The sequence below is a fragment of the Phyllopteryx taeniolatus genome, unplaced genomic scaffold (genome assembly GCF_024500385.1).
Source record: "Phyllopteryx taeniolatus isolate TA_2022b unplaced genomic scaffold, UOR_Ptae_1.2 contig_24, whole genome shotgun sequence".
In the NCBI taxonomy this organism is placed as follows: domain Eukaryota; kingdom Metazoa; phylum Chordata; class Actinopteri; order Syngnathiformes; family Syngnathidae; genus Phyllopteryx; species Phyllopteryx taeniolatus.
In genome coordinates, this window is record NW_026903162.1 from 2304114 (window position 1) to 2320027 (window position 15914).

Genomic DNA, 15914 nt, shown 5'->3' on the forward strand with positions numbered 1-15914 from the left:
TCCTCCCGAAAGGCTTGTTTAAGTGGGCAGCAATTATGAGTCATGGGCGTTGCCATGTCTCAACAGGAGGGATGGTACAGATAGTGGAACAACACTTTACTACATATGGATTCAATCTTCTTCATCTTCTTCTTTTCCTTTCGGCTGGTCCCGTTTGGAGTCGCCACAGCGCGTCATCCTTTACCATGTAAGCCTATCTCCTGGATCCTCCTCTGAAACACCAACTGCGCTCATGTTTTCCCTCACGACATCCATCAACCTTCCCTTTGGTCTTCCTCTCGCTCTCTTGCCTGGCAGCTCCATCCTCATCATCCTTCTACCAATATACTCACTATTTCTCCTCTGGATGTGTCCAAACCATCCAAAGCTGCTCTCTCTAACATTGTCTCCAAAACATCGAACCTTGGTTGTCCCTCTGATGAGCTCATTTCTAATATCATCCAACCTGGTCACTCCGAGAGCGAACCTCAACATCTTAATTTCCGCCACCTCAAGCTCTGCTTCCTGTTGTCTCTAATCCGTACATCATGGCTGGCCTCATCACTGTTTTAAAAACTTTGCCCTTCATCCTAGCAGAGACTCTTCTGTCACATAACACACCTGACACCTTCCTCCACCCGTTCCAACCTGCTTGGACCCATTTCTTCACTTCCTGACCACACTCACCATTGCTCTGGACGGTTGACCCCAAGTATTTCAAGTCCTCCACCCTCGCTATCTCTTCTCCCTGTAGCCTCACTCTTCCCCCACCACCCCTCTCATTCATGCACATATATTCTGTCTTACTTCAGCTAATCTTCATTTCTCTGCTTTTCAGTGCATGCCTCCATCTTTCTAACTGTTCCTCCACCTGCTCCCTGCTTTCACTGCAGATCACAATGTTATCTGCAAACATCATGGTTCACGGGGATTCCAGTTTAACCTCACCTGTCAGTCTATCCATCACCACTGCAAATAGGAAGGGGCTCAGGGCTGAACCCTGATGCAGTCCCACCTCCACCTTAAATTCGTCCGTCACACCTACAGCACACCTCACTGCTGTTCTGCTGCCCTCGTACATGTCCTGTATTATTTTAACATACTTCTCTGCCACTCCAGACCTCCGCATGCAGTACCACAGTTCCTCTCTGGGTACTCTGTTATAGGCTTTCTCTAGATCTACAAAGACACAATGGAGCTCCTTCTGACCTTCTCTGTACTTTTCCATCAACATCCTCAAGGAAAATAATGCATCTGTGGTACTCTTTCTAGGCATGAAACCATACTGTTGCTCGCAAATACTCACTTCTGTCCTGAGTCTAGCCTCCACTACTCTTTCCCATAACTTCATTGTGTGGCTCATCAACTTTATTCCTCTATAGTTCCCACACCTCTGCACATCACCTTTGTTCTTAAAAATGGGCACCAGTACACTTTTCCTCCATTCCTCAGGCATCTTCTCACGCACTAGAATTCTATTGAACAAGCTGGTCAAAAACTCCACAGCCACCTCTCTTATATGCTTCCATACCTCCACAGGAATGTCATCAGGACCAACTGCCTTTCCATGTTTCATCCTCTATAATGCATTTCTAACTTGCCCCTTACTAATCATTGCCACTTCCTGGTCCACCACACTTGCCTCTTCTACTCTCCCTTCTCTCTCATTTTCCTCATTCATCAACTCCTCAAAGTATTCTTTCCATCTAGCTAGCACACTGCTGTCACCAGTCAACATATTTCCATCTAGATCCTTAATCACCCTAACCTGCTGCACATCCTTCCCATCTCTATCCCACTGTCTGGCCAGCCTGTATAGATCCTTTTCTCCTTCTTTAGTGTCAAACCTGCCATACATGTCATCATATGCCTCTTGTTTGGCCTTTGCCACCTCTACCTTTGCCCTGTGTCGCATCTCAATGTATTCCTTTCGCCTCTCCTCGGTCCTCTCAGTGTCCCACCTCTTCTTCGCTAACCTTTTTCCTTGTATGATTTCCTGTACTGTGAGGTTCCACCACGAAGACTCCTTCTCTCCTTTCCTGCCAGAAGATACACCGAGTACTCTCCTGCCTGTCTCTCTGATCACCTTAGCTGTAGTGCTCCAATCTTCTGGAAGCTCCTCCTCTCCACCGAGAGCCTGTCTCACCTCTTCCCGAAAAGCTGCACAACACTCGTCCTGTCTCAGCTTCCACCACATGGTTCTCTGCTCTGCCTTTGTCTTCCTAATCTTCCTCCCCACCACCAGAGTCATCTTACACACCACCATCCTATGCTGTCTAGCCACACTCTCCCCTACCACTACCTTACAGTTGGTAACCTCCTTCAGAGGACATCGTCTGCACAAGATGTAATCCACCTGCGTGGTTCTACCTCCGCTCTTGTATGTCACCCTATGTTCCTGCCTCTTCTGGAAAAAAGTGTTCACTACAACCATTTGCATCCTTTTTGCAAAGTCTACCACCATCTGTCCCTCCGAGTTCCTTTCCTGGATGCCGTACTTACCCATCACTTCTTCATCACCCCTATTTCCTTCACCAACATGTCCATTACAATCTGCACCAATCACAACTCTCTCTCTGTCTGGGATGCTCAGAACTACTTCGTCTAGCTCTTTCCAGAATGTCTCTTTCACCTCTAGGTCACATCCTACCTGTGGGGCATAGCCACTAATCACATTATACATAACACCCTCAATTTTAAGTTCCAGCCTCATCACTCGATCTGATACTCTTTTTACCTCCAAGACATTCTTAGCCAACTCTCCTTTTAAAATAACCCAGACTAAATTTCTCTTCCCATCTACACCATGGTAAAATAATTTACACCCTGTCCCTAAACTTCTAGCCTTACTGCATTTCCACCTGGTCTCCTGGACACACAATATATCAACCGTTCTACTTATCATCATGTCAACCAACTCCCAAGATTTTCCTGTCATAGTCCCAACATTCAAAGTCCCCACATTCAGTTTTAGGCTCTGTGCTTTCCTCTTCTCTTTCTGCCGAAGAACCCGCTTTCCACCTCTTCTTTGACTTTGACCCACAGTAGCTGAATTTCCACCAGCGCCCTGCAGGTTGACGGCGCCGGTGGCGGACGTTGTCAACCCGGGATGATTGTGAGACAAGAGCTTGAAGTACATCAATGATGAAATACATGTTATAGTTATTGTCATGAACATCATTGCGAAATGTGACAGTATGATGAGTAATGTATTTTTATTTGATAAACCGGAGGGAAATGATGGAAATATTGTATATATTATCGTATAAAAACACATTGTTGCTGTAACTGCATTAAGATGATAGCACCCTTGTTCACTGGAAACAAGAGCAGTTTGGAAAAGTACTACAATGCACATTCCATAAGGCACAAACTCCCACACCTCCCTGTCACTGATCACATAACAGACAAGTCCTTAAAAGCCCATGGAATGTGATGCCACCTAACCAAGCTTTAATAAAATGGGCACAGGGGAGGCAGACGTCAGAAGATTCCAGATCACCGAGAGAGCGACTGCTTCTCCTTTTACCGCAAAAGATACGTACTGACTCCGTTTGTGTTTGGTGTGTCTCCTGTCTCCTTTGGTTTTATGCTAAATTGAGAATATCTGTAGATTTACAGGGTAACCCTAACAGATAGCCAGGGGAAGAAAAAAAAACATTAGTATATCTCTGGTTTCTAACTTTAAAAATTCCCCGAAATTTGCAACCCTACTCTTCACAGTTCATTTAAAGCCCTGCAGCTTCACTGCCCAATGTGACTTTTGGGTTAATCTGAGGCCACACACTAAACAGGTGTAAGGTTTTTCTCCAGTGTGTGTGCTACCAAATAGGCCTTCATTGAGAATCTTTTCGCACACACCGAGCAGGTGAAAGGCTTCTCTCCTGTCTGCAGCACCTTGTGTCTCATGAAAGTGCTTCTCAGTTTGAAACTTTCTCCACAAACTGAGTATCGGAATGGTTTCTCACCCGTGTGGCATCTCATGTGCCAGATTAAAGTGTCCTTCATGTTAAAGCTTTTGCCACAAACTGAGCAGGTGAAAACCATACAGGAGAAGATCAAACTCCTGGATGTGTTTCGGGAAGGATGGCATTATGGGGCCATTGTAGTGAGAACGTTTTATTCAGGGTGTTCACAAAAACACTCCCTGATTTCATGATGTCTAATTCTAAACCAATTCTAATATACTGTACCGACAAAGACGGAGTCAATAGATAGTCTTAGCGCCATTAATACACTTTATGGCCTCTTCTTCTTTGAGGGATGAACTGTTTCTGTTCAAAGTTACCTGGAGATGTAAATCATTTGGATGTCTTAACAACTAAATGCGTCTTTGTTTCTACGTTTATGTACCTGCAACCTTGCATGAGCTGAACATTTGTACCACCGAAGCACATGATCACTCCAGTGAGGGGACAGAGCTAGATTATTGCGTCGATAATGTGTTGAATTGTTTGTTGTATATGTTCAATAAAGAATTTTACAGAAATGGAACGAGTGTTTTTATGGACACTCTCTGTACAATGACATTATTATAAAGCAAAGATATAGGTAGATGATCAAATGAAACAAATTGCACATTTTATTAAAACATCTGGGGTCATTTCTAATGTTTTTTAAAAGTATAATTAATTAAATATTGTATAAAGATTTCCCGAAATGTATTGCTTTGCAATAAAAAGGGGAAACAACAATTTATTGTTATTCATATGAATTATGTTATGATTTTACTGGTTCTTCCACTTTGTTTTTTTCCACGAAAAGAAATGTGTCATTGGCGTTAGGAATATGAGGGCGTCTTTTGGGGAAAAAAAGAAGAAGAAAAAAAAATCTGCACTGTAAGGGGTCCCTGGACCCAAAAAGAATCCCAAAGCTTGACCGCAATGCGGATAGCGAGCATGTCTAACTTTTATTATTATAATTTATATATTATTATGTTATTTAACCGTGCATCTTTTATGAAACTTGAGTTTGAAATAAATAATTATAGATAGACACGTAAATTCCTCATAGCGCGGGTTGGGTCATACAACGATATAAACAATTTTGGGGAAAAGACACGTACAAAGACAATGTGTGGCATACTTAATCTGAAATAATAAGTGTTTGTTCTTTATATGTTTAGATGATGCTGAATCGACGTTAACCAATGTAAAGTATATCTTTCTATTATATCGCGTGTTTATTCACTTAAGTTTGTCTGAATGGAGTTTCCGTAGGACTACAGATCTACTTCCGTGTACGTTATAGCGATCATGGGGGCTTCACAATATAATTTTTGCTGATTTACTATTGAAAGCAGTGAAGCCTCGACACAGTACGTCCCATCATAAAATTTATGGAGTAAAACAACATTTATTAGTTCTTCATGTCGGGATAATCTCGTCTCGGAGCTCGTTGAAGCTTTTCCGGCGACCTTATGTTAGCTTAGCTTGCTAGCTGCTATACAAAGATGTGTTTGTTGTCAACACGTCGCTAAGCAAAAATCAAGAGTGAGTGTAAGCGTTATGCTTATCATATGAAAATGTATGCAAGAAAGATAAAAGAGAACGACGACGAGATTTATCGAGCAAGAGAGGAGAACGAGCGACAATGTCAAAGACTGGATGCTGTTTTCAAGCCCCAAGATGGACTAAACACAGCAGGTTTGTTCACTTTTCCCATCTCGTGTGTTTAGTTAATCATTTCTCTCTCTCTCTCTCTCTCTCTTTCTCTCTCTCTCTCTCTCTCTCTCTCTCTCTCTCTCTCTATATATATATATATATATTTACACTACCCTTTTTTCCAATGGGTTCCTTACTCATAAACATAACATCTTGATTTTAAGGAATGCACGGCCAGCTGTATAGGGGTTGTCTGACAATTATTAAAAGTCGGCACATGTGACTTGATTGAGCAAAGCTTGACTTTAACAAACCACGTTTGCCTTCTTTCTTCTTGTGTCCTCCAGACCTCAGTGAAGTTCTTCCTCATGAGCGGCAGCAGTGGAACTCCACGTTGGAGCAGCAGGAGCCTGAGCCTCCCCACGTTAAAGAGGAAGAGGAGGAGGAAGATATCACCAAATTGCCATTTAATCTTGTCATTGTAAAGAGTGAAGATGATGATGAGTACCATGATGATAAAGAATATGATGGAGACCATTGTGGCGGATCCCAAGATGACAGCCTCTTAGCTCCACTACCAGAAAGTGATAATGCAACGTCACACTTTCCCGACACTGATTACGGTGATGATGAACACTCTAAAGGTGATATGACTTGTCACACTGACAGTAAGTTCTTGCAATGTTCCCAGTGTGGGAAAACATTTAGTTCAAAATGGGATTTGAAAGTCCACATGAGAAGTCATACAGGAGAAAAACCTTTCAGATGCTCAATCTGCGGTAACAGATTCACTCGTAAGGGACATTTGAACATACACACAAGAACACACACTGGGGAGAAACCGTTTGCTTGCTTGGTTTGTGGTAAAAGATTTATCCAAAGGGGAAGTTTAATTATGCACACAAGAGCGCACACTGGAGAAAAACCCTTTGCCTGCTCAATCTGCAACTTGAGTTTTGGAAGTCGTTCAAATTTAATAACACACTCAAGAACACACACTGGGGAGAAGCCTTTTGCCTGTTTAGAATGTGGTAAACATTTCTCTATAAAGACAAGTTTAATAAGGCACACACGAACACACACTGGAGAGAAGCCCTTTGCATGCTCGGTCTGCAACTTTAGTTTTACTGAACGTTCAGGATTGGTTAAACACATGAGAACGCATACTGGGGAGAAACAGTTTTCATGTACAGTTTGTGGTAAAAGATTCTCTCAAAGACGTACTTTGACAACACACACAAGAATACACACTGGTGAGAAACCATTCAGTTGCAGTGTGTGTGATAAAAGATTCCATGTCAAGTGTCAGGTTAAGAGACACAAGTGTGCTGGTGAGAGCAGCACTGGTCACTGACGCTTCAAATAAAATTTAAAGGAACAAGCTGTAAAAATGTATCTTTGATACAGAATAAAACACAAGTCTATAAACAGTGATAGTTTTGAGTGCCTATTGTAGGAGCTTCATCTTGTTGTCGTATCTTGTTCCCTTGAATCCCTTTTTGTTGCCATTCGCCCAAGACAGAAGCGGACTGATCACCTGCTTTTAGGGCCCTACGACCACTAAGGGGCCCTCAAATGCAACAAACGACGAAAAACAGTAATATGAAAAAAACTAAATGTTTAGCTTAATGCGATTTATTTATTTCTGAATTAAAGCTTTGCACATTTTTAAATAGATTTAAGATCGAATTGTTCAACTTTATATCCACTACGGGGCCCTCAAATACAACAAACGACGAAAAACAGTAACATGAAAAAACCTAAATGTTTAGCTTAATGCGATTTATTTATTTCTGAACTAAAGCTTTGCACATTTTTAAATAGATTTAAGATCGAATTGCTCAACTTTATATTGTCTTCAAACAATTTGTGTCATCGTCTTTCAGGCACATCTGTTAATTTCATCATTAAGTATTTGCGTGATATTTTATAATGTTACTGTTCTCTGTTTAGTTTTTACATAACTATGTTATTTGCTGTGGCACTTTATTGTCCTTTCATGACAAATAAACGTTTTTGCACATTACTCGAAGTTGTTATTTTTAAACCACAAATAATAAACCAGATGACACTTTTATATTAAATGCAAAATAGTACATCACTTTATTGTTGTTATTTTTAACAGGTGTAGATGATATTCAGTATCCTACTTTGTGCTTTATCACTTGAAATGCGAAACTCAAGCAGATGTATGCATGATCAATAATCAATATAAGAAAACAAAATTGTGCCTGAGGCCACATGAGTGTGTGGGCCAGTTCTGCTGTGTTTGATCAAAATGACCTGTGTGACGTCAACTCCAAAGTGTTCTGCCATTAAGCCTTCCAGATTTTTTTTTGCATTTATTGTTATTATAATTATTTTTTACAAAGGCCTCATCCATTCTGAATGATCGCCTGACCCACTAAGCGTGCTGCATCCAACTCCTACACAAGTGAAATGTTTGTAAGAGTACATGATGCTATAAGGAATACAATGTACAATGGGTGCCTTGAGATTTTTTTTTAGGGCAACAGAACTAGATTCAGAATATATGCTCTTTCGTTTATCTCGTTTCTATATTATTTTTCTGAATTTTCATTCAATTAACAATTGAAGCAAATTCACCGTTCAGATTGTAAAACTGTGTGTGTGTGTGTATGTGTGTGTGTGTGAACTATATGTCAAAGAAATGTGTGACATATATTGGGCTTTCACGGAGAAGTTCAAGACATTTGCAGATGATATAACATTATTGATTTTTATTTTTTTCACCAATCAACCGTCTTTGGTGGCTGAGTAATTACTGTGTGGCACCTAGTTTGTCCAAGTGGAATTGCCGTACTTTTCCCGCTCTATTGCCTTACGTGTAAGCTTTGGGTAACCACACGGGCTTCACGGAAATTATTCTTTATTTTTATACTAGTACTTAACGTACTAAAGCCTCGACACACGACGTTTATATAACTAATTTACCGGACTAAGAGGTCATTCAAAGTTATCTGGCTGGTGTCGGTGCACGTTGACGCTTCTGTGGCTATCCTAATTTCGGTTAGCTGAGCTTGTTGGCTGCGAACAAAATAGTTTTTTTTCTCCGACACAAGCTCAGACGTCTCGACACAACCACTTTAAAAAAAAATTTTTTTTTCCTGTAATCTACCAGTGCGGATCAACTCGTCTGGGTGTACGTTGAAGCCTCTCATGCGAGTTGAGTTGCGTTTAACTTAGCTTGCTAGCGGCTAACACAGAGACGCGGAAGTGATCAAGACAGAGCTAAACAGAGATCCAAGTGTGAGTGCAAAGTGTTGTGATTATCGCGGTAAAATGTGTGCAAGGAAGACAGCAGAGTACGTGGAGAAACTTTTGGGAACAAACGAGGAAGACGAGCGACAATATCGACTACTGGACGCAATTTTCAAGCAGCCTCGAGTTGTGTTACACAGAGGAGGTGAGTTCACCTTTTACTCACTTGTTTAGTAACTACTTTCCAGTGGGCACAGTACTGCATTAAGTCGCATATAGACTGGTAACACTGGTACTGTGGTTAAAGCAAGACTCTGTGTGGTTGGGACCATCACGGCCGGTCTACTTTTTGCATTAAAAAAAAGTCATTGCCCATCTGCGGCTTTATGGGATAGTCCGCCCATAAGCGCAACACGAGACTCACGTATGATGCCACCTATTGGTGCCGTGTGCAACGGCCGCCATGTTTGAGGGGCCACCTTTGTAAGCAAACAAGATTTCATGCGTTTGACGTATTTTCAATGCAGCGAGATAGCTGAGGTGAGGGCAACCACCACTAAAAATGTTCAAAAGGTTGGCAAAATGTGTATGGGGTTGGGGTTACGTCATCAACGATGACACATAACGGTGATCAATGGTGACTCTACGATTGCCTCCACATTCGCACTATTCTCAGGATTAACAGCTGAAGATGGTCTGCCGCTCCTATGCTTGTGATGGACGTCACTCAAAGCAGGGTCTCGTTCTTCACCTTTGATCCTGGACACCCACTTTTTGACTGTGCTATAGTATATTGCAAGCATGAAAATGTTTAGGGGTCGTTCCCCTTCCAGAACAAGAAATTCAGTCACCGCTCTCTGCTTCTGACGGGCATCCAACAATATAATTATGTTATTAGCAGGCAAAATTAAATTGGGCTCATTACTTTTTGACTGCCCTTATATATAAACAATATTACACAACACTAAAGTCACATCATGAAAATGGATTGTACCAAACCATGTGTGTTTTTCCTTTTTTGTCCCGCAGACGTCAGTAAAAAATATCTTCGTCCTAAGCAAGAGGAGCCAAATTGCCCTCCCGGGGAAGATGGGGAGGAAGATAAAGAACCCTCCTCCATTAAAGAGGAAGAGGATGATGATGACATCAGCAAGCTGCCATTTCCTTGTGTCATTGTGAAGATTGAAGATTATAAAGAAGAAACTGATGGAGACCCCTGTGGAGGATCACAAGCGGACAACCGCCTAGTTCCACTTTCAGATAGTGGCGACACGACGTCACACTCTTTTGAAACTGATGACAAGGAACACTCCGAAGGTGATATGACATGCCAATCTGACAACAAACAAATTAACAAAAAAACAAACAACAAATGCTGGAAATGCTCTCACTGTGGAAATACATTTAGTTCAAAGTGGGGTTTGAAAGTACACGTGAGAATACACACTGGGGAGAAAGTTTTTGATTGCTCAACTTGTGGTAAAAGATTTCCCGCACAGGCACACTTGGAAGCGCATGCAAGAACCCACACTGGGGAGAAACCTTTTGCCTGCTTAGTTTGTGGTCGGAGATTCTCTAAAAAGGGAAACTTAGAAAGGCACTCAAGAACCCACACTGGAGAGAAACCTTTTGCCTGCTTAGTTTGTGGGAAAAGATTTGCTGCCCATGAAACTTTGGGTAAACACAGAAGAATGCACACTGGGGAGAAAACTTTTGATTGCTCAGTTTGTGCTAAAAAATTCCCTGCACAGTCACACCTGAAAGCACACACAAGGACACACACTGGCGAAAAACCTTTTATCTGCTCAGTTTGTGGTCGATGTTTCTCTCAGAAGGGAAACTTAGCAAGTCACTCAAAAATACACACTGGAGAAAAGTCTTTTACCTGCTCAGTTTGCGGGAAAAGATTTGCTTGTAAGGAACAATTGGGAAGACACACAAACACACACAGTGGAGTGAAGCCTTTTGCCTGCTCAGTTTGTGGTAAAGGATTCTCTACACGGGGATATTTAAAAACACACACTAGAACACACACTGGTGAGAAACCTTTTATTTGCTTAGTTTGTGGTAAAAGATTCACTTTTAGACAATCTTTGAAAACACACTTAAGAACACATACTGGCGAAGAACCTTTTGTCTGCTTAGTCTGTGGTAAAAGATTCACTTTTAAGATATCTTTAATAACACACACAAGAAAACATACTGGGGAAAAACCTAATGTTTGCTCAATTTGTGGTAAAAGATTTTTCACAAAGAGAAATTTAATCAGCCACACAAGAACCCACACTGGAGAGAAACCTTTTGCCTGTGCAGTTTGTGGTAAAGGATTCTTTTCAGGAGGTAATTTAAGAGCACACACAAGAACCCACACCGGGGAGAAACCTTTTGTTTGCCCAGTTTGTGATAAAAGATTCATTCAGAAGGGAAATTTGGAAGCACACACAAGAACACACACTGGAGAGAAACCTTTTGCCTGCACAGTTTGCGGTCAAAGATTCTCTCAGAAGGGATATTTAAGAAAACACACAAGAACGCACACTGGAGAAAAACCTTTTGCGTGCTCAGTTTGTGATAAAAGATTCTCTTGGAAGAATCAGGTTAAGAAACACAAGTGTGTTGGTGAGAATAACAGTGATCAATGAAGCAATGATCAATGAACAGACTGAAGAAATTTGGACTCGTTTTGGGAAGATGGAAACATGTACATGTGATCCTGAATAAAATACACGTCTACGATCAGTGATAGTGTTCAGTATCTTTCGATCTTCTATTTCCATGTTTGTCTCAGCGTTACATGATACTTGAGTTACCACAGTGAAATGAATGTCAATGTTGGAAATTTGGTGATCTATTTAAATTGGTCTTTTTCCAGGGTTAAATTAATTGTCCAACATACATTTTCAATGACATGTAAAACCTAAGAATGCACAAAATCTATGCAATATTTCTACATTCGGTGTGTCCTGATGTGGATGCATGCATGTGGATGCATGACAACATGGGAAACGTGTTAAAACTCAAAACCTAGTTGATAGCGGCACACCGCAGTGTTAGCAGGAGGAGTTTTCTCTTCATCCTTAAAAAGTAAAAAAAAAAAAAAAAGCCAATTTGCCCTCAAATTACAAGCATCGAACTGTTGAATACACCTACCCACAATCCCAAGTTATCTCACAGTTAACGACAGAGGTCATTTTTCAGTCAGATAGTGTCCCAGCAGCTTTTAACATTGACAATGCCATCTGAACATTCTATTGGGAATGCTTAACGCTGTGCCGTGCATATGGTCCATTCACAGGACATTAGAACTTTATTTGGGATTTTCATCCACTCAGTCAAAACAGTACACAGTAAAGTATATCAGAATCTTTTCTCAATGACTTTCTCTCTTTACTGAATATGTTTATGTCCTAAATGTATATTTTGTGTATATACTAGAGTGGCTGCAACTACTAGTGAAAAGTTTGCTGGTGTGATGACGGGGGTGATAACCAGTGCAGTAGTGTCTGCTTAGAACATAATATTGTCCAGTTGAGCAATAACCAGGCCAAGCACAACACATTTTAGATAATGTTCACCCTTCAAAATAAAGACACGCCAGTAAAATAACATGTTAAACCACAGGATCCTTTAGTGTTTATTTTTTTATGTATTTATTATTTTTTACAACGATTATAACGATTTATATATATATATATATATATATATATATATATATATATATAAACTACGATAATGTATCCAAAACATCTATATAATAATTTATCCAAAATATATTTTCTAATTCTACCCCCTTTCCTAAAACTAGAGTTCTAGGAAAAACATATTAAAACGGGAATAGGATAAAAATAAAAAATCTGCAGCCGTTCTACTTCCGCATTCGCAAATTACGTAACCACGCGAAGGAACTTTTGCATCTGTTTTTGCACTAGTAGGCGGCTGAACGTACTGAATGACGCCTTGACACAGTTCGTCCCGGCGCTATTATACTGAAATCCAACATAAATACTTACATTTTCGTGTCGGGATAAACTCGTCTCGGTGCACGTTGGCTCTTCTCCAGCTAGCTTAGCTTACTTTAGCTTACCTGCTAGCGAGCCGCGAACAAAGAGAACTCTTTGTTGTCAAGAACGCATCGCTAGATCACTTGCGAGTGTAAGGTGTTGTGAATATCGTGTGGGAATGTGTGCAAGAGCGACAACAGACTACAAGGAAGAAGTTTGTGCAACAAAGCACGCTGTTTTCAAGAAGCCTCGCGTTGCCTTACCTGGAGCAGGTTTTTTCACGTCTTTGGCATTTATTTATTTATTTTTGCCTCTTGGCTAGCTGGTTTGCGCAACCTTTGTCCATTTCAAGTGTTTATAGAGTTAATCAAAGTCACAGCGTGAGATTTGACTTTACCAAGCCAAATGTGTTTTGTCTTCTTGCGTCCTGCAGACTTCGGCGAAACTGATCTTAGTCCCGAGCAACAGAAGCCAGAATCCACTCACATTAAAGAGGAAGGGAAGCCATATCCGCCTTACATTAAAGAGGAAGAAGAGGACGACGATATCAGCAAGTTTCCACTGACTGTTGTCCATTTGAAGAGTGAAGACATAGACAAAGGTGTGTACTTACAAAAACAAACAATATTTAAACCTTTTTGAAAATCGTTGAAATCGCCCAACAGTTGGAAAGAAAATCTATAATTCGTGGCTTTTTATTTTTGGGAATTAACCAATTCATTTATTTAAAAGGGACATAAGTCATTCAAAATTGAATTTCTTTCTTTCTCCTGCCGCTTGGAGACGATCAAGACACGGGCAACTATCAAAGTGCTGAAGGAGAGACACTCACTCATTCATACTTATTATATACACTTAAAGGTTTCGGTCCAAAAGATGACAGGATAAACACATACAGTGCGTTTATGTATGCATGTACTGCTAAAGTCTTTAAAAAAAATGCCCAGCCTGTTTAGACAATCATGGCACATGCTACATTCGTGTATATATATATATATCATGTGACATGAGGTCTGAACAGCTCTAATGAGTAAAATATTGATTGGAATTAAGCCAGATTTTAGGTTGCGCTTTGAAAGTGGGATATGTCGGGGATTCTCTTATTTATTTTCTTCGACTGGTATTTGTTCGTTGCTCTTCTTCTTTCTTCTTTCAGCAAATGTTTTTATTGAAACCGTCCCTTGGCCGCCAAATAATTTAACATCTATCTCATTAACATTCCATTCAAATATGTATTACCATTATTGATGCACTTTATTATTTGTATTACTTCCAATGAATCTGAACTCTCTTTTAACTTTAAATAAAGACGTAGAAACAATAACACACAACGTCAAAGTCGTAATGTGAGATTTGACTTTTGCAAATCATGTGTGTTTGTCTTTTTGTGCTCTGCAGACATCAGTGAAAAATATCTTGGTCCTGAGCAGCAGGGCCCAGATCGCACTCACATTAAAGAGGAAGAGGAGGAGGAAGAGCCTCCTCAGATTAAAGAGGAGGCAGAGGAAGACATCACCAAGTTGCTATTCATTGATATCCGTTTGAAGAATGAAGATGAAGGTAAAGGCCAATGCGAGGGCAGAGGGCCTGAGCCTACAAACAGCAGCTCAAGTCAACACATGACAACAGAAGGTGATAGAGACCACTGCGGAAGGTCACAAGCTGGCAGCCTCTTCGCTACACTATCAGATAGAGACGACGTAGCGTCACACTCTCCTGACACTGATGAGGAACACTCTAAAGGTGATATGTTATGCCAGACGGACAGCAAACAAAGTAACAAACAAACAAACAACAAACGCTGGGAGTGTTCCTACTGTGGGAAAACATTTTGTTCAAAGTGGGTTTTAAAAGCACATGTGAGAATACACACTGGGGAGAATACTTTTGATTGCTTGGTTTGTGGTAAAAGATTCCCTACACAGTTTCACTTGAAAGCACACGCCAGAACGCACACTGGGGAGAGACCCTTTGCCTGCTCAGTTTGTGATCAAAGATTCTCTGATAAGGGAAGCTTAAAGAAGCACACAAGAATACACACTGGTGAGAAACCTTTTGCCTGCTCAGTTTGTGGAAAAAGATTCACGGACCAGCGAACTTTGGGAAAACACAGAAGAATTCACACTGGAGAGAAACCTTTTACCTGCTCAATTTGCGGAAATAGATTCCCTACAAATGGAAATTTAAAAAGACACACAAGAACACACACTGGGGAGAAACCTTTTGTCTGCTTAGTTTGTGGTAAAAGATTTACTTTAAAGGAAAGTTTAATATCACACACAAGAACACACACTGGAGAGAAGCCTTTTGCCTGTTCAGTTTGTGGTAAAAGTTTCCCTCAGAGAGAGCAACTGCGAACACACACAAGAACACACACTGGAGAGCAACTTTGTGCCTGCTCAGTTTGTGGTAAAGGATTCTCTAGACAGGGACTTTTAATAAGGCACTTGAGAACACATAGTGGGGAGAAACCTTTTGCCTGTTCAGTTTGTGGCAAAACCTTTTCTGAAAATGGAAGCTTAAGAAGACACTGTAGAACCCACACTGGAGAGAAACCTTTTGCCTGCCCAGTTTGTGATAAAAGATTCACTCGGAAGACAGATTTAATCAGACACACAAGAACACACACCGGGGAGTAACGGTTACATACACGTGTGCTGGTGAGAATACATGTGGTCAAGCTTAAATTGCCTTTTTGCCGCAGTTGAGCACATACGTACATAAAGTTCAGTAGTGTGTGAAGAAACTTCGACTTTGTGGTAAGATGAAAAAGTGTATATCTGGTGCTGAATAAAATATGCCTTTAAACGGTGATAGTGTTTGGTATCCTTCTGTCTTCTATTTGTCACATACAGTAGTACATGATACTTAAGTTATTACACTTGTGGTGAAAGTTTACACACACTCAACTTGGGCATTGTATTTATGGGGTGATATATTTGAACCACTCTTACTCAGGGGGGTAGCTGTGATTTCAGAGGTGTGTGGGTGGGTGGGGGGTTGGGGTTACAGTCAACAGTAAATATTCATTTTCACAATATGTGTCACTACTATATCATTTAAAATCTTCACTCAACAAATGTAAGTTCACTGGGGTACTAATCCACGC

The 15914-nt window shown here is 40.7% G+C and overlaps 2 protein-coding genes across 3 annotated transcripts; both read left to right on the forward strand.

Annotated features, from left to right (window-relative positions):
• The first annotated feature begins 5196 nt into the window (after nt 1-5196).
• LOC133473302 (gastrula zinc finger protein XlCGF17.1-like) lies at nt 5197-7608 on the forward strand. The gene is made up of 2 exons (XM_061764924.1): nt 5197-5624; nt 5930-7608. The coding sequence occupies exons 1-2, from the start codon at nt 5498-5500 to the stop codon at nt 6934-6936; spliced, it is 1134 nt and encodes a 377-aa protein (XP_061620908.1). The 5' UTR covers nt 5197-5497; the 3' UTR covers nt 6937-7608.
• Nucleotides 7609-8391: 783 nt separating this feature from the next.
• LOC133473281 (zinc finger protein OZF-like) lies at nt 8392-15621 on the forward strand. 2 transcript variants are annotated; one of them, XM_061764893.1, is made up of 4 exons: nt 8392-9009; nt 9834-10121; nt 13239-13406; nt 14204-15621. In XM_061764893.1, exons 1-4 carry the CDS (start codon nt 8886-8888, stop codon nt 15442-15444), a joined length of 1821 nt encoding a protein of 606 aa, XP_061620877.1. In that variant the 5' UTR covers nt 8392-8885; the 3' UTR covers nt 15445-15621. The 2 variants fall into 2 exon arrangements, with proteins under 2 accessions (XP_061620877.1, XP_061620878.1); XM_061764894.1 differs by lacking the exons at nt 8392-9009; nt 9834-10121 and adding an exon at nt 12680-13077.
• The last annotated feature ends 293 nt before the right edge of the window (nt 15622-15914 follow it).